The 27,266-nt window shown below is 37.3% G+C and overlaps 3 protein-coding genes, 1 long non-coding RNA gene and 1 pseudogene across 5 annotated transcripts; 4 read left to right on the top strand and 1 right to left on the bottom strand.

Moving 5' to 3' along the window:
• Window positions 1-5,948: 5,948 nt before the first annotated feature.
• Window positions 5,949-7,894, top strand: LOC148695358 (uncharacterized). 2 transcript variants are annotated; one of them, XR_015965144.1, is made up of 3 exons: window positions 5,949-6,452; window positions 6,553-7,000; window positions 7,660-7,894. It is a non-coding gene; the product is annotated as an uncharacterized LOC148695358 (long non-coding RNA). The 2 variants fall into 2 exon arrangements; XR_015965143.1 differs by having other exon boundaries at window positions 6,553-7,894.
• A 4,430-nt stretch (window positions 7,895-12,324) lies between these two features.
• LOC148695359 (peroxidase 9 pseudogene) lies at window positions 12,325-13,209 on the top strand (annotated as a pseudogene).
• Window positions 13,210-21,455: 8,246 nt separating this feature from the next.
• On the top strand, window positions 21,456-22,173 carry LOC137718609 (large ribosomal subunit protein bL31c-like). The gene is made up of 2 exons (XM_088698261.1): window positions 21,456-21,552; window positions 21,637-22,173. Exons 1-2 carry the CDS (start codon window positions 21,484-21,486, stop codon window positions 21,985-21,987), a joined length of 420 nt encoding a protein of 139 aa, XP_088554387.1. The 5' UTR covers window positions 21,456-21,483; the 3' UTR covers window positions 21,988-22,173.
• Window positions 22,174-22,692: 519 nt separating this feature from the next.
• Window positions 22,693-22,872, bottom strand: LOC137717276 (defensin-like protein 19). The gene has a single exon (XM_068456585.2). The coding sequence runs from the start codon at window positions 22,870-22,872 to the stop codon at window positions 22,693-22,695; it is 180 nt and encodes a 59-aa protein (XP_068312686.1).
• A 2,199-nt stretch (window positions 22,873-25,071) lies between these two features.
• LOC148695360 (uncharacterized) lies at window positions 25,072-26,460 on the top strand. Its single transcript, XM_088699221.1, has one exon. It carries the CDS (start codon window positions 25,300-25,302, stop codon window positions 26,317-26,319), a length of 1,020 nt encoding a protein of 339 aa, XP_088555347.1. The 5' UTR covers window positions 25,072-25,299; the 3' UTR covers window positions 26,320-26,460.
• The last annotated feature ends 806 nt before the right edge of the window (window positions 26,461-27,266 follow it).

Here is a 27,266-nt window from a genome sequence, read left to right on the forward strand (position 1 = left end):
CCTGCAATTACTATAGAGAGTGCTGACGCTGCATTGGTGGAGAAGGAGAAGCGGTACATGAGAACACAGTCGGAGAGGTTTAAGAAGAAGATAAGTAGTACTAAAAGAGTTATACGGCGATCGGAAGACGGATATTGACCGGAAAACTAAGAGCTTCGGCGGGGAAGAGGCGGCGAGACGGTTGGGGTCCGTGGAGGTGTTGGACGACGAGGAGTTCAACCGGAAAATACAGGAATTTATTGTGAAAAACAAGATGAAGCAGAAGAAAGAGTATGAGAATGAAAGGGTGGAGAGGGAGAGGGGGAGGCGGAGGAAGGAGAAGGAAGACGAAGAGCGGCTGAGGACGGGGGAGTTTAACTGGAAAATAAAGAAGTTCATTGAAGATAAGAAGCAGATTCAGAAAGAAGAGAAGAAGCAAGAGGAAGAAGATGAAAGGAGGAGGAGAAGAACAGAGGGCGGTTACGTTCGCATGGCTTCTTTTACCTCTGCAGTAATTCATTGAGGCTACTTTTACATTAGCAGTAATTAGTATTTTAATGTGTTACAAGTATTAGCTTTCAAGAGTTCTTAGTACACGGAGGCACATTATTATCACTGTCTTTAATCTTAATATTACAATTAAATAAAAACAATAGTGTCATGCTTACTATCTATCTGTAAATAAAATTGAAATCAAGTTGGGCGTTTTGATATAAATATATACTCGATGTTTAATTTTGTGAAATTTCGCCAATTTTGTTGTGTTCCACCTTTTCAGTTAATCTTTTATATTCATGCTCTTTTTGTTAAAGAACTGATACTTCAGTAGAATGCTGATAGACCAAATATTCTGAATGCCACTAAACTAAATGATTATATGCGTTTTCCACGAATATGATGATGAATTAAGAAATGAAATGAATGGAAAGGTGAAATAGTGGTTGTGTTGAATTAGGGTGTATGTACTGTTGTTGTCAACTAGCTTAAGGAGGAAGAAATGAGAGATTTTTCAGTGTGTCAGGAATGCGGTCGAATATACTAAGTGTAATAATATAGTGGGTTGGAAACTTGAAAAAAAAAAATTCAACCAATTGTATTATGGCATTTGGTGTACCAGACCGTATTTCCGATATACTGAAAATTCCTTGAAGGGAATGGGAAATTGAAAAGTGCAAAATAATGGTTCCAAAATTCCAATTCCTTTTTGTCAATGATGATGTTGATACGTATTTGCGTTTTGTTCACATGACAATGAATTGATAATACTCTTCTATATATTCACTTAATAACATTTGTACTCTCATGTGCCTTTATAATATACAACATTTTTACAAACCTAGTTTTGAGACGTGACAAAATGGTTTCGCAGCAAAACAATTGGAATCCCAAGCTCTTCGCTATATAATCGTCACATGGATCAGCCAAAAATGACACAAAGATGTGTTGAGAATATGTTGATTTGTTTTTAATTTTCTCTCTCTTCTTAAGAAGGAAATCAATTGGTCATTTCATCATGGCAATCCATTATTTCAGAAGTTGGGAAGACTCACAGAGAATAGGGTAATGCTAGAGAGACTAAATTTTGAAATTAAATGGCATGGAAGTTGATGATTGAATTATTACTAAGTGTTACTTATTTCTTATTGGTGACACATCTTGTAGTTTATAAAGTCTTCCTAGCATTACCCCAGAGAATATGTTGAATTGTTTTTTTATTTTAAGAACACACACTATTATCTACACTAAAGGCGAGAGGGGTGGACTTAGCCTCATAATGGGCTAGTAACAATATGGTTTAAATTCGCATTTGATGAGAATTGAAAAATACTATTAGACCGTAGTACTAAGTAACAACAATATGATGAATGGTTGATTGTCTGTAATGATCAGGAACATGCTACTTGATAGTATTATTATTATTAAATTATTTTTCTGTTTAAATATATTTTTACGAAAGAGTTAAGGCAACTCGAGCAAAATTTGGCTTAGTTTGTGGCGAATAATGTATTTTGAGGGAAAAAAAGCTTTAAATAAAAAAAAAAAGAGGAAAGAAACAAGCTGGGAAGTGGGCACTTGGAAATCCCTATGGATTGATGACAGGTTGTGCCTGTTGTGTTGTGTTGGTATTTGCTTGATGAGGTGGTGAGGAGGGAGGTTTTGTCATTTTTTTCCCGCATGCTTGGAATGTAAGATTAATACGTTTTGCTTCACCAAAACTAAGGGACCGCCCATATGCTGTCATTTGCAAACATATCTCCAAGTTGTGAGACAGGAACCAACTGAGCGGTTGCACTCACCACCTCCATCTGCTGTCATTTACAAACAGTATCTCCAATCAGTTGCCCCGACTTTAAGTCACGATCTGACCGGTGGTCATTTTTCTCCTTAAAATAATAAAAATTGTTATTAGCATTCTAAAAATTTTATTTAGCATTTCAAATATTTTATAATTAAAAAGAAAAATACAAACGTGAGGAATGTAGAATGAGATTTTTTAAATGCTAATAATAATTCTCTAAACAATTTTTGATTAATTATCCCCCAACAAACTAGGTAGGGTTGTACTAATTTCAAAGAGCTCATCGTATTCTAAACATTCTTGTCATCTGTATGAATCACATCTAAAACTCATCGTCACACAACAATAATTGAGCAGGCAAGTATGTAATAGATCGCTATAGAACAATATGGTATTTTGCATAGGAAATGAGAAGGTACACGTGCCAAAAAAGTATTACCTGATCATATCATTCTCCCTGCTTATCTTAGTTTTGTGAGAGGATGTGATATTCACATACTTTGCCATTTTACAATTTAAAATTAATTTTGTTATTAATATTATAAAATAGTATGAAAAATACATAAAGATGACAGAAGTTTATAAAAACTTTCATTTTTTTAGAGTCTTCCGACTGTCGTCGATATTTCTCATGAAACGGAGATGTGGGCATGGCTAATGGATACTTGTATGTTATTATCTGTTGCACTGTCAACCGTACACGTGGAAGCTGAGCTTAGTCGTATGTTGTTGCCGGGGTACCATCGCTTTTGTAGTTGATGGGTTGCTATCATTTGAGTGGATTTTGGGGCCAAAAGATACTGTTTGTTTCTCATTTAATTCGATCAACACCAGTGTCCACACCTGTTCGGTTTTTCAAGCCCAAAAGGTCAAGTGTGATATATATGAAGTGGCGGAGTTAGAATTTTCGAATAATAAGATCAAGATTTCAAACAAAAAAAAAACCTCATTGGAACATTTCATTGAGCACTTGGTAGAAACATGTCGATCCTCCCCACATCTGGTGAAGGCTTATGCGAACATATATCAACAACTATTATGATGTTTGTCAAGGGTAGCTATAGAAAACTGTGAGTATTATTGAAGATTGCTAAAGCTTGTCAAATGAAGCATTTCATCGAGCATTTGGTGTGAACAAGAGAATCACAGTCAAGAAGAGAGGAAAGAAAGACTTGGGAAATTTAGAAAATTAACCAAAATTTGGACCCCAAATATAATTATAGCCACACTTTTAAGTTGCTATAATTATATCCAAAAGTTAATGTATACTGATATACCCATGAGGTTCTCTCCTCCACCTCGCTTCAAACTTTCAGCTCTTCTCTGAGGTGCTAAGGCCATCTCCAATTGATTTGGCCAAAGGGCCATAGGACTAAAAATAGTTCGGAATGACAGGAAAACCGTCTCCAACCAAGGGTTAGGCCAAAGGGCTTATGGGATCCCTCGGGCCAATATGCCCAAAGCAGGCCAACGGGCTGGCCATTTCCAGCCAGCCCTCCAGCCCAATCCTTTAGCTCCAAAATGTCAAGCTTAACATTTTGCCAGCTCTCAAACGCTAGAATCTTAAGCCTGACATTTTGCCAACCCTCTAGCTTAGCCCATTTGAATGTCAATGGCTACCTGGCATCAGCATGACGCCAGCTAGCAAGGGCTAGCTGATGTCATGCTGCCGTCAAGTTACTGTTGGAATTTGAATTTTTTTTAGAATTTAAAAAAAATTATAATTTTTTCCCTATAAATATCTAAGTCATTCCTACACCATTTCTCACATACTTTTCACTTTAGCGACACGTGTCACTCAAAATTTTGTTCGAAAAATTATTGAGATTACATAATTAAAGATAAGAAATCTGGAGAGTTACTCACGTTAGCAACACGAGTCACTCAAAATCCGATCCAAAAAATTATTGAGATTATATAAAGATAAGAAATCTAGAGGGTTATTCATTTGACGACAAGTGGCACTCAAAATATGTCCGTAAACCTTATTTTAATATAGTAGTTTAATTTAATTAACCATATTAATTCAATAAAATAATAAATTATGTTTGGCCTACAGCTCTTTGGTCCCCTCGGTTGGAGATGATTTTTTAACACAGGACTCTATTTGGCCTATGGCCCTTTTCCATGATCAACACACTCGGTGATAGTATTAAAGAAAATACACACGACATAATGTAACATGCTTCATATATAAACTAATATCATTCAAGCAATCCAAACGCCCCCTCATTTGAAATACTAAATGAGCTACAAGGAAACACAATTGCTGATATGTGAGACTCTATTCTCCAAAACGCCCCCTCACGAGTGGCACCACAAGGGAATCCAATTCCTGCATTGGCAATGATCAAATATTTGACGTCAAAATGATATAAAATCATTACAAAAACTTCAATGGATCATCCACCCAGTCAATGTTATCTCTAAAATGGAATAAAATCATCAGGAATTAATGTGATTTCAGAAATTGACCCTGACGATGAGTTGAAATACACAAGCATGGTCAGCTATAAAAAAAAAAAAATACACAAGCATAGAAGAATAAGGAATATTTTCAATAATAATTTATTCAATAAATGTGATAATTAGTTATGGAAATATCATATGGCATTTGGAGAAGCAAATCAAAACTTACTAATTGAATGCGTAATAGGCTCAATGTTGTATATATAAATGGATTTGTAATGTGGTTTTGCATTTGCAGTTGATAGTGAAAGGTTAAGGTTGCATATATAGTTCGTTTGTGGATCGATTAAAGATCGATGGCAGTTGGAATGAAAAAAGTTTTGGTGATTAGAATCGGCCTTTTTGTCAGCTGTTTGCTGCTCCAATGCGAAGAAGTTGATGGAAGAGAATATATAGTGGGGGATGAGTCGGATGACTAAAGATGGAGCCCTGATGCTAACTTAACCCAGTGGACTGAGGGCAAGAAGTTTTGAACTTAATTAGTAAATTAATTAAAATTGTAGAAATTAGTTTGATCAAATCTTTAAAAGTCTTAGACGTTTAGTCTAAGAAATCCAAAAACCAAGCATATCGATCAAAATGCCCCAAATTATTCATGCGTTGTATGGTAAACAAACTGAGTTTTATGTTTTCTTGGAAAATGGCCAGAGTGTGAAATTAACAAATTCCGATTGTTGAAATAATTGAAATGATTGACATATTTATTAAATATTGGTGACGCTAGCAATCAATTATTGACTTCATATTTATAAAATCAGAAAACTGACCATTTTAACATTAAACGTGTACAAATAGTAAGATACAAAATGCAGCTAAAAATGTCTCGACTAAAAGGGCCTTTTTAAAAATTTAAAAATTATATATTTAAATCTTTTTTAAATATATCAAAAACAAGTATAAAATACGTATATTTTATATTAATTATTAAAAATGTATCAAAATTGTGACGATTTCTATGTAATTCCTCCCTGTGTATGTGAATTAACTATTATGCCCTTGTAGGTAAGTGGTATGGACGTTTTTATATCGCTTTTATTTTATTCCTCGCTATCGCTTTTAAATTGTACACGTTGTTACGAGAGTATGAGAATTTTTATCAGTTTGAAAATACTATTTCGGATAGATTTTCGATTCTCTTTTTTGTACAAAATCTAAACCCTATCCTTGGTTTTCTTTAAAGCCAACCCGTGCACTCCCCATTATGTCAATCCCTCACCAATCAACTCCCTCAAATCTCTCACCAATCCCATCCATTACCTCCTTACGGCACCCAATCAGAAAAGCAAAAGCAAAAGCTCTCTCTTTCTCTCTCTCTCTCTCTTCCTTTTCTCTCTCCTTCTCGAAGCTCTCTTTCTCTGCAACTACCATGAATGAGCACCAAAGCTCATAAATCGAGCTTAAAAACCTCACCATTACGTTCATCTCATCTTCACGAACTCAACCATACCAACCAATCATAGTTTGACTGAGTTTTGGACGTCGAGCTTGGTAGGTCCGAACTCAGTGAGTTTGAGTTCATCAATTTTCAGGCCAAGTGAAGGAGTTTTGAAGGTCGAGGAAGCTTTCCCACAACTTCCTGAGACCTCTAGGACAATTTTGAAGTAGCTTGGACGTCGAAACAACTGAGTTTCGAGGAGTTCACTTTTGGCCAGAAATTTCGAGGTGATTTCTCACCACCTCCGTCCACCTTTTGGACTCCAATGAGGTATAACACGATTATACTCTTTATAAGCTTCAAATCCATATAAAGTAGGTCGAAAATAGTTGAGAAATGAAGAAGTTATGCAAGTTTGAAATTTTTCCAGAAACCGACGAGATTTGAGTTGCAGACTACGGCGCTGGTGGCGGAGGATTGCGGCGGACGACGGAGCTCGTCGGAGAAGATAAGGAATATTCCGTCAAAGTTGACAGAATATTCTAACGGTGTCAGGTAACACCGTTAATCTCTGTTAAGGTTCTAACAGAATATTCCTAACGGCGTCAGTCACATTGATGGTACGTGCCTACGCATGGGGGGCGCGTGTGGGGTCCAAAAATTTATTTGAAATTTTATGTAGGTTCGTGAGGTCGAGTAGATCTATTTCATGTATTTAAACCCTAGGTTTGAGCAAAGTATGGGGGTTTTATTTAAGTTTCCGTATATGTGCTTTAATTAATCCTCTTATAGTTATTTCACATATAGGGGAAACATATCCCGAAGATGTACGGGGCCAGGCTAGACTCGGGGGCTACGACCTTGCGACGTATTTTTGAGTGGGCATTTTATTTTACACCTATACATATTTATAGTTTTCCTAAAGACGTAGTTACTTCACTTTTATGCTTATATTGCCAAGTATTCGTTATTGTGATATTAAATGTGATAAATGCTGTTATATGGTTGGGATATTACTGTCATGACATTCATACATATTTGTTCATGCTCATTCTGCTACACCAGTATCAGTACTCGCCCCAAGGCTTGGGCCAGTCCTTTACGTGTATGCTCACATCTCACCGTTCACTCATCTTGGATCCAAGTTAGGTGCCTGTCCTGTCGGGCATATTGCATTAGGCAATCCAACTTCTATGTGACCGTGCTTCTGCACCAGCCTTCACGTGATCGTAGTATTAGAGCGTATTGATTACACCTGGTCCTGTTTGTATTAGAGATTATCTGTTCGAACTTGTGTGTCAGTTTAGATGGATGATCACTTAGCTATACTTGATTATCATATGATTTTTATTACTGTGGCATTGATATATCATGAATTGGCATATTTTCTAGTTATATTGTTGTTTACATATCTACGTAGTATGTTTTAAGGAAACTATACTTGTTTTACAGCGATGGGTTACTATATTCCAAAATAAAGGTTTTCGTATAAGCATTGTTTTGCTAACCCCCTCAATTTTATTTTTCGCCCCTCCAGGACCTAGATAGTTGTACTCTTTGCGGCATTTGAGGAATCTCAGCAGTTCTGACATTCTCTTTGGTTTAGAAGTATGAACTTATCCACTGTTGTGTAATAGATGTACTTAGCTACTTTGACTACTCTACGGTAGTCGTACTGTTTATCATGCTCTGAATAATTGTAGTGGGTTATTCCCACGATTGTGCACTCTTTCACTGTTTAGTATAATTAGTTCTAATTAGTTTTAAATTTATCCACTTTTCACATCACTTACCCTTATGGTTACATTACCTCACGGTGATGGCCATCATGCTTCGACCTTCCTAAGTTGGGGTGTGTCATAAGTAACATGTATTAAATTTGTATGGTACATATGTGTATTATACATATAGGCATATTAAAAACATGCAATTAATGAATTATCATGCATTTATGTGTGAGAGCAAGGGGATTACCCAAGGTTAGAGAGAAGAGAAAAATAAAGAGCTACTTTAGTGAGATTAGAGACACTAAAGTAAGAGTTAATTTTAGTGAGAACACACTAAAGTAAGAGTTAATTATCTTTATACTTTTATTATTTAAGATAATGTAAGAAACTATTGTTGTTGCCCTGAAAAGAAAAAAAAATCATGAACAAGGGCAAAAAACAATACAGCTCCAATTATTTCTTCTTATTAAAGCATCTCTCTTGTATGACATAATTAACAATGGAGCATGCCTGATAATTAAACTGCATCATGTTTGTAACTATATATATAGTTACTCTACATGGACTGTAAGTTTCATTCCATTTTCACAATAAGGAGAATGATGGCTCGTTTGGATGTGCTTTTAATATGACTGAAAGCACTTTTAGAAAAAATATTTTTGAGTTCCAAAAGCACTTAAAGTGCTTTTTGCAAGAAGCACTAGTTATGTGCTTCTTCTAGGAAGCACTTTAAATGTTTTTTTCAGGATTTACTTGCATCTTTACTAATGATTGGTTCTAAAAATATTTTTACCAAAAAATCTTTCAGTCATTTCAAAAGCACATCCAAACAAGCTTTGATAAGGTGTAAAGTAGATTGTGCCCTTCTTCAATACATCATGATCGTTTCTTGAAGTGTATAGGTTTATTAATTTTCAAAACTCCACGTTGAGACGAAAGTGAAAATAAATAGATTGAACGATGATTTAAGTACGACTGGATGAGGATCAGTAGTGTGGTACCGATCTTTCCCTATTCCAATTTATTTACTTTATTTGAGCAACCACTATTAATTTCAAATATCTTTCAATTTAGATTTTAAATTATTGATTACAAGTGTTTAAATATGAATTATAATAGATTTTGCTCGAAAAAATATTTTGGAAGAATAGGAAGATGATGGTTTGTTGTTATGGTAAGAGGAATAAAAGAAAAATTAACAAACGTGAAAAGAAAAAAAAAATGAAAGTATGGATCGGTATTATGGTAGCGACTCATAAGGAATTTAGTCGCTATATTTGTAGCGACTATTTCGCAATTAGTCGCTAAATTCGTAGCGACGTCAAATGCAAACAATCGGTAAAAAAGTACCGATTCTCGAACAAATAATTGTCCAATACCTTAGCCACAATGAGATCAGGATCTTTAGGGTCTGTTTGGTATCCTATTTGAAAATTTTTATCATTTCTCAAAACATTTCTTAAAAACATCTCTTGAAAACAATTTTCTTTAAGACTAAAAAACTTGATTGGTTTGCGATTTAAAATTTTTAAATCTTATGACTTAAACTAGACAAATAGATCTAAAATAAGGGGGTCGTAGGAGAGGGAGACAGATGAGAGAGGAGGAAAGAAAGTAAGAGATGATTGAAGGAAAGAGAAAAAAGAGAGAGGATTAGACGAGATAGAGAGGAAGATGAGTGAGAGAAAGAACCGAGAGAATGAAGAGAGCGGATTGGAGGAGAGATGAAAAAGGTAAAAAAAAAAAAAAGGAGAGAGAAAGAAGAAGAGAGAGAGGGAGTGAAAAGAAATGAGTGAGTTTAAGTTTAAAAACTCTAAAAACTTACTTTTTATGTTTTTAGATAATAAAGTATATTTTTGAGTTAGTCTTGAGTTCAATTTTTGAAAATAATCGTACCAAAACAAGTTTTTTAGGCGTAAAACCTGAAAATTGTTTTTGAGTTTAAAAAGTTAGATTCAAGTAGAGTATCAAACAGACCCTTATATTTCAAAAATGTTTTCAAAATATATTGAATTAGTAAACAAACCAGGTAATAAAAAAATAGTAATATGCGCACGCACAGATGGAATAAACTTGGGGAATCGGATGCATGAACACAAATTGAAAAGCAAATTAAAGTGTCGGGCGGTCCTTTTAAATACCCAAAACATTACACAAATTGTCATTATAAATAATTTTCAAATTAAATCCAAAATATAACAAACTCCTAAAATCTTGTAAAAGATCTTGTTAATTAATGTTCTATTAGTTCAATACTAGCATTTGCCTGTGTATGAACACATTTTTTTTTTTTAGAAAATGAGAAGGAGAGAGAGAGAGAGAGAGAGAGAGAGAGAGAGAGAGAGAGAGAGAGAGAGAGAGAGAGAGAGAGAGAGAGAGAGAAGTGGGAGGTTTTTGTTTTTGTTTTTATTTTATTTTATTTTTAATATTGAAGATATTTTAACATCACATGTAGATGAGACTTCAATAAAAAATAGTAAAATTTGAACGTATGAAATTACATTATTGCCCATCATTTTTTTGTGTGATAGAAGACTAAGTAGTATTTTCACCATCTTTTGGTTGACAAAGAGGATTTCATTAATTAATAGAGATATTTAAGAAAAAAACAAATAAACTATATCTATAATAACAAAAAGAAAAAACCTTGAATTGTGGGTGCAAAAAAGACGATGGTACTTTTTAACCCAAAAAACCAAACGGTGATGTTTTAAACATACCGATTTACTCTAAATGATATTACATACATGATATATTTCTAATCTCTAATATTAAAAAGTCACAAAGTTTCACCAAAATATTTGAGCTTAAAAGCCCCTCAAACAATTAAATCCAAAACCAGCCCAAAGAATACAAAAGAATATGCAGGGGTAATTTTTTTAAAGAAAAACAATTCGTTTCATTAAAAAATTAAAATCAGGGAGCGGTTGAGCAGGAGTAGAAACCGCAGTTTAAAAAATAAAAATTAAAAACCTTAAAATAAATCAAACTCCATATTAATACCAATTTTGATCTTGTAGTTTACCAAATGCTGTAACGCAAGAACAAATATTATTTTTTTCTTTCATTTCTTGGCAAATCGATGGTAATCATGGTATGCAACTTAAGTAGTCGTAGAGGGGCATTTCAATTCTTATACAAAGTTGCAGAACCATGATTTTAAACCAATGAAGAAATGATAAAGAAATTCTCATATTTTGGTTAGTAGCGGTATATTCATTTACGATTGTTCACAGATTCAATTTCACATACATACCCAAGTACTATTACAATTCTATTCACTATCTGGGATTGATTGGACAAGGATGGATTTCAGATTTTTCTCTTTACTTTGTAATCATATGGAATTTGATTTATTTTAATCTTGGTCTACATGTTATAGTTGAAGGTTTGCTTGATGTAGCAGAAAAGTATGTTGAAAAGGCATGAATTTTCTTTCCGATATGCTTTAGTTTGTAAAAAGAAGGCATAGTCAAATTTGCAAGAAGAATCCAAAGCCTCTCGCTTTGATTGGTGGGTTTTTGAATTTTCGAAGGAATGAAATGGGATTGTTTAGGAATTTTTTAATTGGGGGGTGTGCAAGGGTCAAATAAAACATTTAAATTAGGGCACATCCATCTGAGTTGGCTGCGAAAGGAGACTCAGCCAACTTAGATGACGTGTTTCAGAGAGTTAGCGGCATTTAAAATAGGGCTAGTGATGGACAGAGGTCAAATTTTGAAATAGGCCACAGAGAAATTCAGGTGAAGAAGATTTGAAATCATCAAAAGATGCTTTGATCATCTTCTTAATCCATTGATTAAACTTAACTAATTACAATATTCTACAACATTTTATTTGAAAACAAACATTTAGAAATTGGAAAGGCGTGACAAATGATTTCATGCCCATTTTTGCTTCCTCCTTTGAGATATTCCACCATTGTTAAAACAACTTAAAAGACTCAAGTAATTAAAACGATATTAATTCTATTGGGAAACAAACATTTTAATTTTTATTACGAAAATTAAAATTGCATTTTGGAGAGAAATGTCTTTAGATGATCAAAATGCATCGTATGTCATAACACAGCGTTGAGTTTAAATTGTGACGTCATTCCCTTTGCAAAAAAAAAAAATTATGGGTCCAAATCAGAATTCGGACAACAAATTTACAAACTCTCACTCTATCATTTTGCCTTCTAACGGTCCATTTCCTTCTTAACCCATTTGGCCATTTGTTTAACGTAATTAGTTTTCTTACTAGCATCTCAAAATGGAGCTTTCACTTTCTTTATCTTATTATTTTAAGTTCTTGAGTTCACACTAGTTACCGTGTGGTTTGTTCAATGTACATGCAAATCGCAGCTGGCAGACGTACAAACGTAGGTTTTATGTATATAGCAGTCGAACCCTAATCATCGTGATTGAATCAATCAAACTTACCTGAAATCACAAATATGAAACCATTTCGAGGAATTGTGCTGTCATGTAGTCATGTTGTTCATCTTCTGCAAAACTGTAGCTCCAGTGGTATCCGGTTCAAATTTGAAACTACTTCCACTTTTAGTCTGTTTAGCTGCTAATGGCATTTTCATAGGTCACCCTCATCTATACCCTAAACCCAATATTCAAACCGCGTTGGGATTTTGCCCAGCGTAAGAAACAGTGAGGAAACTTCGTACCTATGCCTAAAATGGGATTTTACCCTCATTAAGTGAAAGATGGTTATGAAAGAGTGAAAAATGGTTCGATAGCAAACTGAAAGTCGAGGGGCAAAGTGAAAGATGGTTATGAAACAGTGAGGAAACTTCGTACCTATTCAAAACTACTGAGGCTCGATAGCAAACTGAAAGTCGAGGGGCAAAGTGAAAGATGGTTATGAGAGAGTGAAAAAGTTTAAGTTTTTGTTAGGATGTGACACTATTATTAGTAGAGTAAAACTATGTTTCACGAACCACGATGGCGTAAACGCGGTACAAATTCAAGTTGAACATTTATGGTTTTTTTGTTATGAACAATATCAATGCAGGAGGGCATACAATTGGGTTCGCTAAGTGTTCGTTCGTCAGGCAGACTCGGAAATCAGTTTGCCCAAGAAGAGGTGGCGACAACACACCTGCTCCCTTGGACTTTGTTTCCCCTACAAGGCTCGACAACAGCTACTTCAAGCTTATACTTGGGGGACATGGACTTCTCCCTTCAGACCAAGTACTTCTTACTGGGAACATAAGGCAGGCAGCTGAGCTGGTGAAAACCTATGCAGCTAATGAGAGCTTATTCTTTCAGCAGTTTGCTAAGTCCATGGTTAATATGGGGAACATTAGTCCTCTTACTGGGTTCGAGGGACAAGTCCGAAAGAATTGTCGTCGCGTTAATTAAGTAATTAACTAGCTAAATTAAGTTTATGTTTATGCTTAAACTAATAAGAGACCACTTTCTTAATTTGACCTTTTTAATTTCTTCTGGGGTTAAACTTTTAGCTTTAATGCTGCAAAGGTTCCAGATAAACGCAAAGTAAAACACTTATCTTAATCATTTGTACCTTCTTTCTTCATGGTTGATGCCTTTGAGCCTTTCCCAGGAACATACATATTCTTGTTTAAAAAAAAAAAAAAAAAACAAAATATGCTTCTTTGTTCGTTCTCAAAGGACAACTTTTTAAGTGTTTGCACTCTTGATGGTGAAATGATCAGTAGTAAAAAATAAACTCTTGCACGATGAAATTTTGGGCGTCCAAATACACCTTGTCGAGCAAAAACTTTTTTCACTGATGAAATTTTAAAATTCGCTGCGCAATGTATATGGAAAAATAAATAGAATAAAAACTTTGTGCCAAGTACACAACATAATGTACGTAACATGCTTCATATAAACCAATATCATCTAAGCAATCCAAACCGACATTCATATCCTAAAACTAAAAAATTTAGACTAAAAAATGAAAAACTAAATGAACTACTAGGAAACACCACAATTGTTGATAGATGAGACTCTCTTCTCCAAAACGCCCTCTCACGAGTGGCACCACACGGTGTCTCACGGGAAACCAATTCCCACATTGGCAACAGTTAAGTATTTGACTCAAAATGGTATAAAATAATTACAAAATTTTCAATGGATTATCCACCCATTCAATGATATACCTCTAAAATGATACAAAATCATCATCAGAAATTGACCCGATTATGAGTTGAAATACACAAGCATAGAAGAATAAGGAATATATATTTTCAATAATTATTCAATAAATGTGATAATTAGTTATGGAAATATATATCGATCATATGGCATTTGGAGGAGCAAATCAAAACGTACGAATTGAATGCGTAATAGGCTCAATATTGTATATATAAATTGTTTTGTGTTCAGGGTTGATAGAGAAAGGTCAAGGTTATATATATAGTTTGTCTGTGGATCGATCAAAGATGGCAGTTGGAATGAACAAAATTTTGGTGATTGGAATCGGCCTTTTTGTCAGTTGTTTGCTGCTCCGATGCGAAGAAGTTGATGGAAAAGAATATATAGTGGGGGATGAGAAAAGATGGAGCCCTGATGCTAACTTAACCCAGTGGACTGAGGACAAGAAGTTCAAGGCTGGAGATGTTTTGGGTAATTAAAATGACTGACTAACACTTTGGTTTTCTTTTCAATTCGTGTTCATGCATCCGATTCCTCAAATATTACTATATTTGATTAGCAGCTGGTTTGTTTACTAATTCAATATTGTATTTTGAAAACAGTTTTCGAATATAAAGATCCCCTTCTCATGGTAGCTGCTGTACGGGACAAACATTTGTTCGACAAGTGTGACTTATATGCCGGCGTGATAAAACTATACACGTCAGGAAACGATCATGCGGTATTGAAGAAGGGCACTATCTACTTCGCACCTTATCCGTCTCCCTACTGTGAAAATGGAATGAAACTTACAGTTCATGTGGAGTAACTATATATATATATATATATATAGTTATAAACATGATGCAGTTTATCAGGCTCCACTGTGAATTATGTTTATCAGGCTCCATTGTTAACTATGTCATACAAAAGAGATGCTATAATATGAGGAAATAATTGGAGCTGTATTGTTTTTAGATTTTGGAGTTTTTTTTCTCTTATCTCTAACCTCGGGTAACCCTCTTGCTCTCACACATAGATGCATGAGACTCCTAAATTTGCACATTTTTAAAACTCCAATATACTTTACACGTATAATACACGTACTACACATTTAAATCTGTATTTGGGAGGCTAAAATGTCCTCGAATAGCCAAAATTCATGGTATGTCATAGCAAAATAGTGAGTTTGAACCGTGATGTCGTCCCCTTTGCAAAAAAGTATCATGGGCCTAAATCAGAGCATGAACACCAAATTTACATGTTCCCACTGCATCCTTTTGCCTTCCGACGGTCCATTTCCTTTTCAATCCATTTGGCCAATTGTTCTGCATCATTATTTTTCTTACTAGCATCTTAAAATGGAGCCTTTCACTTTTAAGTGCTCGAGTTCACACGAGTTACCGTGTGGGTTGTTCGATGTCCTCGCAATCGCAGCTGGCCGAAGATACTGCCCAAACGTAGGTTTTCTGTGTTGGAAATTCAAATCAAAAAAAGGGTGCTACTAGCTATTGTTGAAAATCAATGTCAAAGTTAGGCATGGAAAGTTAGGCAATGTTAGGTATGGTTGAATAAAAATTATTAGGTGCATTTAATGTGTTTTGTGTGGTAATAAATAATCTTAGTTTAATCATTTGGTTTGCTATAAATACCCAAGTTCTCAAGCATTGTAAATCATCCCATCCAAATCCCACTTCCAATTGAGAAGAAGCTTGTAAGCTTTCTTATTCCAATAGTTTGTAAACCTTTTTCATATATCAAAGTCCAAGTGTTTTGCCAAAGCTTGTTGCTTCCCTCCTTTCTCTATTTCTTTCTTTGTCCAATTTTATTTGAGAGTGCAAAGTGAAAGAGGTGTGATAGAGTTTGTAAACTTATCACCCACATATTTTGGTATTGAGTTAGTAAACTGTCAAATACCAACAATTGGTATCAGAGCCAGAATACCATTCTGGCAGGTGCAGCAGTTATGGCGTCCAACTTAGTGCAACTCCAAGTTCCCACATTGAAGAAAGAAAATTATGAAAGATGGTGCATCCAATTCAAAGCATTGTTTGGATCACAGGAGCTATGGGAAGTTGTCAGTAGTGGGTATGTTGTACCCACTGCCGAGCAAGAAGCCGTATATACTGCGGATCAAATGAACACTCTCAAGGACTTACGAAAGAACGACCAAAAGGCGCTGTATCTTCTATACCAGGGTTTGGAAGATTCAACGTTCGAGAAGGTTGCAGAAGCAACAACGAGCAAGCAAGTATGGGATACACTCAGTACAATCTACAAAGGAGTAGATCGAGTCAAGAAAGTGAGGTTACAATCACTTCGAGCAGATTTTGAAACTGCTCATATGAATGAAGGGGAGAGCATCTCCGACTATCACTCAAGGCTCATTGTGATAGTAAATCAGATGAGGAGAAATGGCGAGAGACTCGATGAAGTACGAGTTGTGGAGAAGATACTCCGGTCACTCACATCTAAGTTTGAGCATGTGGTGACTGCCATTGAGGAATCCAAGGATTTGGAGGTGATGAGCGCAGAAGAGCTACTAGGATCCCTCCTAGTTCACGAGCAACGCATTCAGAAGAATGCAAGCCCCACAACGCTAGAGCAAGCTTTGGAGTCAAAGTTGAATATTGACAAACCAAATAAAGGTCGTGGGCAGTGGAACTCACGTCGTGGGAGCTCATCCAACCGTAGCCGAGGACGAGCCCGAGGAAGAGGTCGAGGCTATGCACAAAATCAAGGTCAGTCTCAGGAGTGGAGATCTACTCGAGGAAAAGCGCATATCCAGTGTCACAACTGTAAGCAATATGGACATTATGCCAATGAATGTTCACATAAAAATGGTGAGCATGTCAACATGGCAGAATCAAGTGGAAATACTGATGAAGAACTTACAGTCTTACTAGCACACCATGATTCCAGAAGCCAACAAGATGTTTGGTATTTGGACTCTGGTGCAAGCAATCACATGTGTGGAAAGAAGGAGTTTTTTGCCGAACTCAAAGAAGGGGCCTATGGATCTGTAAGTCTTGGTGACTCCTCAAAGTTGCCAGTTGAAGGCAAAGGGAAGATCAAGATCATCCAGAAGGATGGAAGAGAAGAATACATCTTCGATACCTACTACATACCAGGTATGAAGAGCAACATTCTGAGCATTGGTCAACTGCTCCAGAAAGGGTACATTATACATATGGAGAACATGCTTCTCACTCTCAGGAATGCAAGGAGAAAGCTTATTGCACGTGTTCGAATGTCAAAGAACCGGATGTTTCCGTTGAATTTGAACACAAAGATTGGAAGCTGCAACATCGGTGTAATGGAAGATGAGTCATGGAAATGGCATCTTCGATTTGGCCATCTTAATTTCAATGGCCTAAAGTTGCTGTCAAGTGGAGGAATGGTTCGTGGTCTACCCCAGATTGAAGCCACACGCCAAGTATGTGAAGGTTGTGTGCTTGGCAAGCAAGCACGACTATCGTTCCCTGTTGGTGATACATGGAGAGCAAAGGCACCACTGCAGTTGGTGCACACAGATATATGTGGTCCATTGGATCCCATGTCTTATGGAGGTAATAGGTATTTTATTACCTTCATTGATGATTTCAGTAGAAAGACTTGGGTCTATTTTCTCAAGGAGAAGTCAGCTGCCCTAAAAATTTTCAAGGAGTTCAAGGCACTCACAGAGGCAGAAAGTAACCACAAGCTTGTGGCTGTGAGATCAGATAGAGGTGGAGAGTACACCTCCAATGCTTTCCAAGCATACTGCAAGGAGCAAGGAATTAGGCATCAACTTACTGCTACCTATACCCCACAGCAAAATGGGATAGCCGAAAGAAAGAATCGAACCATCCTTGACATGACAAGGTCCATGCTTAAGGAGAAGAATTTGCCAAAAGAGTTATGGGCAGAAGCTGTAGCTTGTTCGATTTATTTGTTGAATCGATGTCCAACAAAGAGTGTCAAGAGGATGACACCACAAGAGGCTTGGAGTGGATACAAGCCGAATGTTACACACCTAAGAATTTTTGGGTGTGTTGCATATGCTCAAGTTCCAGAAGCCAAGAGGAGGAAACTTGATGATAGAGGAGAGAAGTGTGTGTTTGTGGGCTATAGTGAAGAGTCCAAGGCATACAAGCTCTACAACCCACTAACTGGCAAACTAGTGGTTAGTAGAGATGTCATCTTCAGTGAGGAAGAGACATGGACGTGGAACAACAAAGAAGTCAGTAAAGAGAAGATCGTCTTCACTGATTTTGAAGAACCAGAAGTTGTACCACCGATTGAGCAACAGCCGGCTCAAACAATCACAACAACTCCAGTGCACAGAATTGCAAGGAGTGGTCCTACATCTAGTGAGGAAAGCAGCTCCTCAACTCCAGTGAGGTTAAGGAGTCTCACAGAGATTTATGGACAAGAAGAAGAAGAAGAAACCAACTTTTTCTGCTTGTATGCAGACCACGAGCCTTTCTCATTCAATGAAGCTGTGGAAGAAGATTGTTGGAAGAAAGCCATGGAAGAAGAGATCCATGCCATCGAGAAGAATGACACTTGGGAGCTGACAAAGCTCCCACCAAATCAGAAGGCTATTGGTGTCAAGTGGGTTTACAAGATCAAACGCACTGCAGATGGGAGTGTGGATCGATACAAATCAAGGCTTGTAGCAAAGGGCTACAAACAGAAGTATGGAGTGGACTATGATGAAGTCTATGCTCCAGTTGCGAGACTTGACACGGTAAGATTGCTAATCTCTCTTGCCGCACATCATAAATGGAAAATTTATCAACTAGATATCAAGTCAGCCTTCCTTAATGGAGTACTTGAGGAAGAAGTGTACGTGGAACAACCGGAAGGCTTCCAAGTACAAGGAGAAGAAGATAAGGCGTATCGTTTGAAGAAGGCTTTGTACGGCCTCAAGCAAGCACCACGAGCTTGGAACTCAAGGATCGACAACTACCTTCACCAAAATGGATTTCAGAAATGTCCATACGAGCATTCAGTTTACATGAAGAATGGTGAAAAATGGGAGTTCTTAATTATTTGTCTCTATGTAGATGATTTATTGTTTACAGGAAACAATGAGGCAATGTTCCATGAGTTCAAGCAATCCATGTTCAGTGAATTCGAGATGACTGACAATGGATTAATGTCATACTTTCTTGGCATAGAAGTGAAGCAAGAAAGTGATGGTATCTACATCTCTCAACAAAGGTACATGAGAGACATATTGAAGAAGTTCAATATGGACAAGTGCAACACTGTCAATACCCCAGTCGCAACTGGATTGAAGCTGTCCAAAGGAGGAGAGGGTGAGTTTGTAAACTCAACAGTGTACAAAAGCCTCGTTGGAAGCCTAAGGTACCTTACAATCACAAGACCTGATATAGTTTATGGTGTTGGACTCGTGAGTCGATACATGGAAACACCAAGGGAGTCTCATTGGCTGGCCGCCAAGAGAATTTTGAGGTACATAAGAGGTACTCTAAACTATGGTCTATTTTATAATTTTGGTGAAGATGCAAAATTATTTGGTTATTCAGATAGTGATTGGGGAGGTGACCAAGATGAAAGGAAAAGCACAACTGGCTATGTGTTTTTTCTAGGATCAACAGCTTTCTCATGGACTTCAAAGAAGCAATCAATTGTTGCTTTGTCATCATGTGAAGCCGAGTATGTTGCTGTAGCCTCAACCGTGTGTGAGGCAATTTGGTTAAGAAATCTGTTGAAGTCAGTGTGTCATCCACAAGTGGAATCGACTGTGATTCACGTAGATAACGTGTCTGCAATCAAACTTGCAAAGAATCCTGTTCAACATGGAAGGAGCAAGCACATTGATACCAGGTTCCATTTTCTAAGGGACCATGTGAAGCAAAAGACAATTGAACTTGTCTACTGTCACACCAAGGAACAAGTGGCAGACATCTTCACAAAGCCATTGCCAATTGAAACATTCCGGCTACTGCGTGAAATGCTAGGAATGAAGGCGTTTTGATTTGAGGAGGTGTGTTGGAAATTCAAATAAAAAAAAGGGTGCTACTAGCTATTGTTGAAAATCAATGTCAAAGTTAGGCATGGAAAGTTAGGCAATGTTAGGTATGGTTGAATAAAAATTATTAGGTGCATTTAATGTGTTTTGTGTGGTAATAAATAATCTTAGTTTAATCATTTGGTTTGCTATAAATACCCAAGTTCTCAAGCATTGTAAATCATCCCATCCAAATCCCACTTCCAATTGAGAAGAAGCTTGTAAGCTTTCTTATTCCAATAGTTTGTAAACCTTTTTCATATATCAAAGTCCAAGTGTTTTGCCAAAGCTTGTTGCTTCCCTCCTTTCTCTATTTCTTTCTTTGTCCAATTTTATTTGAGAGTGCAAAGTGAAAGAGGTGTGATAGAGTTTGTAAACTTATCACCCACATATTTTGGTATTGAGTTAGTAAACTGTCAAATACCAACATTCTGTATATAGCAGTCGAACCTTAACCATGGTGATTGAATCAATCACACTTACCTGAAGAAATCACAAATATGAAACCAATATTCGTATCAATCTTATATGCCATTTCAAGGAGTTGTGCTGTCATCTTTTCATCTTGCTCATCTTCTGCGAAACTATTTCCAGTTTTAGTCTGATTAGCTGCTAATGGCATTTTCATAGGTCACCCTCATCGATACCCTAAACCCAATATTTAAACCGCGTTGGGATTTTGCCCAGCGTAAGAAACAGTGAGGAAACTTCGTACGTATGCCTAAAATGCGATTTTACCCAATTTAAGGTAATATTACATATTGATTGATTAAAGTGATGCAAACTCTCTACAGCCAAAAGTGGAGAAAAAACAAATGTTAGAGAAATAGTCTTCCTTGAAGCAGGTGACACCAGAGACAAGAAGTTCCACAATGTGAACAGCTTTTTATCCACAGTAGTAGGTGGGAGTGCACCGTATACCCATGCAGTGAGAGTAAACCATACACTCAAAGCCTTGGACTTGAATTATTAATGGCAGTCTTCAGAGGAACTTTCTTAGGTCTTGTAGTTCTGACATTGTCGCTCTTGCTGCTAGGGGATCCATTGTACTAGTATGCAAACTAATGACACCCTCGACTTTCGGTTTATATATAAGGAACGAATGCATGTTCATAGGTCGAATGAGAAATGAACCAAGAAAATTATATTGTTTCAAGTCTCCATCCTGCTTGGCATCTTTTGAACGAGCAAGTTCTTCGGGTCACAATGCTCACACTACATAGTTGTTCGACCAAAATCATCAAGTGAGATCAAAATACATAAGGTCGCCTCTAGTAGGTTGCTTTTTTCCAATTTTTGTCTCTTGGTCGTAAGATCAGATCCCACCGCCTTCAATCTCTCCAATTGGGCTTCAGTCCAGTTGAACTTTTTTGTTTGCCGAACGGCCCAGTTAATTTTCTAGCCTAAAATTTAGTCCAAAACCAAGCCCAAACCATATAGGGGCAATTCAGTAAATTTGGATGAAAGAACCACATTAAACCTCATCTTCTCCGTCGCTTGTCAAACACACAGAAATGGCGCTCAATCTAAACACCTCATTCCTCCATGGAACACCCTGCCCCACGCTCCTCCCTCCCAAGAAGGTAAATTTACCCAAAGACCCTCGTATATATCTCTTCGTATATTACCAAATGAATTTGTTAATTGATTATTTCGATCTTTTCCAGGTCTGCGGTGGCGGTGGGTCGTGGGCGGGGAATTGCCGCTCTGTGGTGACGTGCAGGAAGAAGGAGATACACCCGCAGTTCCACGAGGATGCGAAGGTGTACTGCAAGGGGGAGCTGGTGATGACGACGGGTGGGACCCAGAAGGAGTACGTGGTGGACGTGTGGTCGGGCAACCACCCCTTCTACCTCGGAAACCGGTCGGGCATGCTCGTCGACGACGACCAGGTCGAGAAGTTCAGGAAGAAGTACGGCGAGCTCACCCAGATCATGGAGATTCCTGTCCTCAAGGGAGAGATTATTCTGCCCTCCCGCCGCAAAGCCGCCGCCGGTAAAGGCGGCAAGAAGAAGTAGAAAAGGCCAATGCTTTGCTTACTCAATGTAAGATTTTAGGTGAAGCATGAAAATTGAGTAGAATTCAGTGCCTAATCTGTGTTTATTACCTTAATATCTGCCTTTTTGCTAATTTAATTTACATAATTACATTGTGGAGCTGTGTAATGTTGAGAAAATGATTCATCAAATTGTGGGTTAGTTCGAGTTGCACTTCTCGTAAATTAGAGTAGTTTAAAATATCGCTTGTCCTAAAGAAATGAAGCCAAACTAATGCCAGTTACCCTTTTGGGTGACTTTAGTTGAGAATGTAACTGGCAAGTGATGTGCACATTTCTGATTAACTAGCAAGTAATTTGCTCCAGTTCGGTTTACTGCACTATTTTTTATAACGCGAATATGTGGTCGATATTCTTCACAATGCTAATACTTCGAGCTTGTAGTTGTTGATGAGCGATCCATATGTTTGTCGATATTTTGTCTAGTAAAATTGACTGCAGTTTTTGAGAAGTGCAGTTAATCGTATTAGAGAAGTAAAGTTAGAACCTCTCTGTTTATCGGATTCATTCATAAGATGGTTAGTAGAAGTAGTTCTGCAGCAGTATTATTATTTAGTGAGTAGTACTAGGCTTGCTTTGCAGCTTTTGTTTACATTTATATAACTGGATACATGTCGAAGCTTGAAGTTGAAGATACTGCTGCCTGCTGCTGTTCGTTGATCGTGAATCAACATCTGAAGTAGCAGAAGCAAGCAACTCCTGGGAATTGAGCGTGACAAGCTCCGTGCAAAGCACCTTCCCAGTTTCTGCATTGACTGTTGCAGTTTCCGGTGTTTGCGCAAAACCCTGACCATGTTTTGCTCCGCCTTTGGCAGATTCTTTGCTTCCACCATTGCCACCTCTGCATCTCACAAGTCACAAACAAAATCATATATAGAATTTGAGTACGAATCATACATTATAGACCAAATAATGTAGATTAGATCAGCTTGAACATGTCTTTGAAGTCCATCTTCAACATGATAAACATGGACAGAGGATTGCGCAACGAATTCGGCTGCATCTGGTCGAATTCAAATCTTGTTTGTCATTGTTTTGGCGATGTTCGTATATTTCGACTGCGTTGATTTTCTGCAACTTAAGCCAGTCCAAACATTGTATAGTTACGACAGCAAATGTGGAGAGTGCCAGCAGGACTATGCGTGGATTATCTGAATTTTTTTTCTTCTGATAGTCGATCGCTTGGTAGTTATCAATCTCGTCATGGTGTATATCGTTTAGGTTCATCAATCATGTTGTCCACCACTTATATTGTAACATGTGGATTAGTAATAGCAGTGGGTAATTATGTGATATGTTATGATGTGTGGATAAATTACTATGTGATGGTCGCACTAAAAATTGGGAGTTGGATTCTCGCCCTTCTTTTCCCTTCCCCTCCTCTTTCAGTTTCCTCTTCTTCTTTCTCTCTCTACAAAGAAGGTCAAACAAGATGATGATATGATTTAATCTTGAGCGTTCAAATAGGAGAGGAGGGGAAAATGGGATGGGAGAGAATTCATATCCAAAAAAAATAAATTGTAGGGATCATCATAAGAGGGAACAGGTTGAACAAAAGATTAATATATTTGTTTTTTGGGTATGGTTTCAATCCTATATATCATTCAATATTACTAGTGTTTTAGCCGTTAAATTTAATTTCTATAACTATTTTAAATCTTGTATTTTTAATCTCAATCATATCCCTGCCCTCTCCTATGAAAGGGTCCCAGTAGAGGGCCTCAATGTTAAAATGCACACTAATTTACTGCCGAATATCAAGCAACTCGATGGACACCCTTCTTAGAGGATAGAAGCATCTCTCCGAAACAGGTTATTTGTTGGGTCTTAAAGCCATCGAGCCATTGCAAGAGGATTCATCGAAGCCGTTGCAATGGGGGTGTGTCTTTTTAATTAATTTAGGTGCTTTTGGTGAAAGTTCATGTGGCAAAATATGTAATCACGAAAAGTTTCAGAAAAAATATAGAAAACCATGCATCTTGTTAGGCATGTATGCTTGTTGATGTGTGTCCCGCGGCTTTTGATCAAAAGCGCACAACTTCAACCGAGTTCTCATGAACCAGTTCGCTTGCCTCTTTATTATTGTGTTTAGAAAGAATATGGTTGTGTTAGGAAAATATAAAAGGAAAGGTATTTTAGAGATTGGATTTAATTAGATTTAATTAGGGATTTTATATTGTTATTTTGAATAGTTATGAGTTATATAACACATTCAATTGTAAAGTTTTTCTCAAGTAATAAGTTAATTTTGAATAGTGTGCTCCACCATCTATCCTTAATCTCTTTTTGCATGATTTAAATGAATTTAATGTATATTAAAAACAAACAAAAGTGGTCATTCAGTACTACGTGTGATGGTATTCCTTTTCATTTGAAAGTGAGAAGTACCGTTTTCTCGACACACAAAAAAAATTCTTCTCGTCAAAGAGTCCCCTTCATCCTAAATTTTTGATAACGAGAATTATTTCTATGCATGCATCTCATCATCGGAGGGAAATTAATACCAATTATTAGACTACATTACATTACATTATCGGAAGGGAAGAATCACATAATTATTTGTTTAACAAAGAAAAATTTGACTTAAATTTATTTAAAACATCAATAAACGCCACGTCGGAGCTATTGCTATCACTTACTAGGAGTATGATTTTTTTCCCTCTTATTTTTATCCTCTTTCCTCCCCTCCTCCCCTCCTCCCCTCCTCTCATACTTTGATTTTTGTCTTATTGTCTTACTGGATTAGGGTCATGTGTCCTCTGCGGGGTCCAGTCACGATTGGCTCATGGCTCTACTAGAGTGAGAGATTTTAGTCTAATATTTCACATGAGAGATTTTAGGATCAATTTTTGCTATAGGTGAATCTGAGTTACATTATTACTAGATAATTTTGAGGCTAAGCTCATCCTCTCCCGTTAGTATGGATAATATTATTTGTTAAAAAAAAATTAAGGAAATTATAAACTCAGGACTGTGATATTCCGAGCTCTACCTATAAAATGGGCGACAAATCGGTCTGTCGAAAATTCAAGACGCAAGATTTTCCCATACTTTCCCTTCCTCGCTAATATTTCCCGGAAAATTTTCCATTTTCTCTGTCCGCAATTCCTTGCCTAAATTATCTCTCAAGCTACCCAAACCCTCTATAAATACACCCTCTTCATGCTCTTCCCTCTCATATCGCCACAGCGGTCTTCTTCGTCGAGCGTTCACACAAAACGCACAACCACCGTCGCCATCGCCTAGATCATTTCATTTTTTTTCTCTCCAAAACATGGATACATACAAAGCGGCGTTCGATTACGTGGCGGCCGAGAAAGCCATTGCCATGCGTAAGTACCGCCGTCACCAGAAGTTCAAATCTGTTCTGACGGCGTGCGCCGCCGTCTCTCCTCTCATCTTCGCCCTCTCCCGTTCTCTTCCTTCCGCCTCCCAACTCTCCGACATTTCCCGCGAAGTTCACGCCGTCTTTGACAACCAGTTTTACGTTTTCTCGCTCATCATGGCGCTCCTCGCCGCCATTTACGCTCTGGCCTGCCAACACGACGAAGAATCCGCCCGATCACCGGATGTATACGAGGAGTTCGCCGTCAACAGAGTGTATTGCCGGATCGTCGTCGTCAATGGCGGAGATAACGGCGGTGTGTGTTCAGAAACAGAGAAGACGCCGTCTTTTCCAGAAACAGAGTCGAAGGCAGATGAGGAGTCTAAAAATGCAGTGGTGCTATTGCCGTCGGTTGAACGCCGCGAAACGGTTACAGAAACGGAAAGTCGTTACGTCCCTCCGGTTCCTGCAATTACTATAGAGAGTGCTGACGCCGCATTAGTGGAGAAGGAGAAACGGTACATGAGAACACAGTCGGAGAGGTTTGAGAAGAAGAAGATAAGTAGTACTAAAAGAGTTATACGGCGATCGGAGACGGATATTTACCGGAAAACTAAGAGCTTCGGCGGGGAAGAGGCGGTGAGACGGTTGGGGTCCGTGGAGGTGTTGGACGACGAGGAGTTCAACCGGAAAATACAGGAATTTATTGTGAAAAACAAGATGAAGCAGAAGAAAGAGTATGAGAATGAAAGGGTGGAGAGGGAGAGGGAGAGGCGGAGGAAGGAGAAGGAAGACGAAGAGCGGCTGAGGACGGAGGAGTTTAACTGGAAAATAAAGAAGTTCATTGAAGATAAGAAGCAGATTCAGAAAGAAGAGAAGAAGCAAGAGGAAGAAGATGAAAGGAGGAGGAGAAGAACAGAGGGCGGTTACGTTCGCATGGCTTCTTTTACCTCTGCAGTAATTCATTGAGGCTACTTTTACATTCGCAGTAATTAGTATTTTAATGTGTTACAAGTATTAGCTTTCAAGAGTTCTTAGGACACGGATACACATTATTATCACTGTCTTTAATCTTAATATTACAATTAAATAAAAGAATAGTGTCATGCTTACTATCTATTTGTAAATAAAATTGAAATCAAGTTGGGCGTTTTGATATAAATATATACTCGATGTTTAATTTTGTGAAATTTCTCCAATTTTGTTATGTTCCACCTTTTCAGTTAATCTTTTGTATTCATGCTCTTTTTGTTAAAGAACTGATACTTCAGTTGAATGCTGATAGACCAAATATTCTGAATGCCACTAAACTAAATGATTATATGCGTTTTCCATGAATGTGATGATGAATTAAGAAATGAAATGAATGGAAAGGTGAAATCGTGGTTGTGTTGAATTAGGGTGTATGTACTGTTGTTGTCAACTAGCTTAAGGAGGAAGAAATGAGAGATTTTTCGATGTGTCGGGAACATGGTTGGATATACTAAGTGTGGGTTGGAAACTTGAAAAAAAAAATTCAACCAATTGTATTATGGCATTTGGTGTACCAGACTGTATTTCCGATATACTGAAAATTTCTTGAAGGGAATGGGAAATTGAAAAGTGCAAAATAATGGTTCCAAAATTCGAATTCCTTTTTGTCAATGATGATGTTGATACGTATGCACGTTTTGTTTACATGACAAAGAATTGATAAAACTCTTCTATATATTCACTTAATAACATTTGTACTCTCATGTGCCTTATAATATACAACATTTTTACAAACCTAGTTTTGAGACGTGACAGAAAAATGGTTTCGCAGCAAAACAATTGGAATCCCAAGCTCTTTGCTATATAATCGTCACATGGATCAGCCAAAAATGACACAAAGATGTGTTGAGAATATGTTGATTTGTTTTTAATTTTCTCTCTTC

The sequence above is a fragment of the Pyrus communis genome, chromosome 8, assembly GCF_041283825.1.
Source record: "Pyrus communis isolate YQ-2024b chromosome 8, ASM4128382v1, whole genome shotgun sequence".
In the NCBI taxonomy this organism is placed as follows: Eukaryota; Viridiplantae; Streptophyta; class Magnoliopsida; order Rosales; family Rosaceae; genus Pyrus; species Pyrus communis.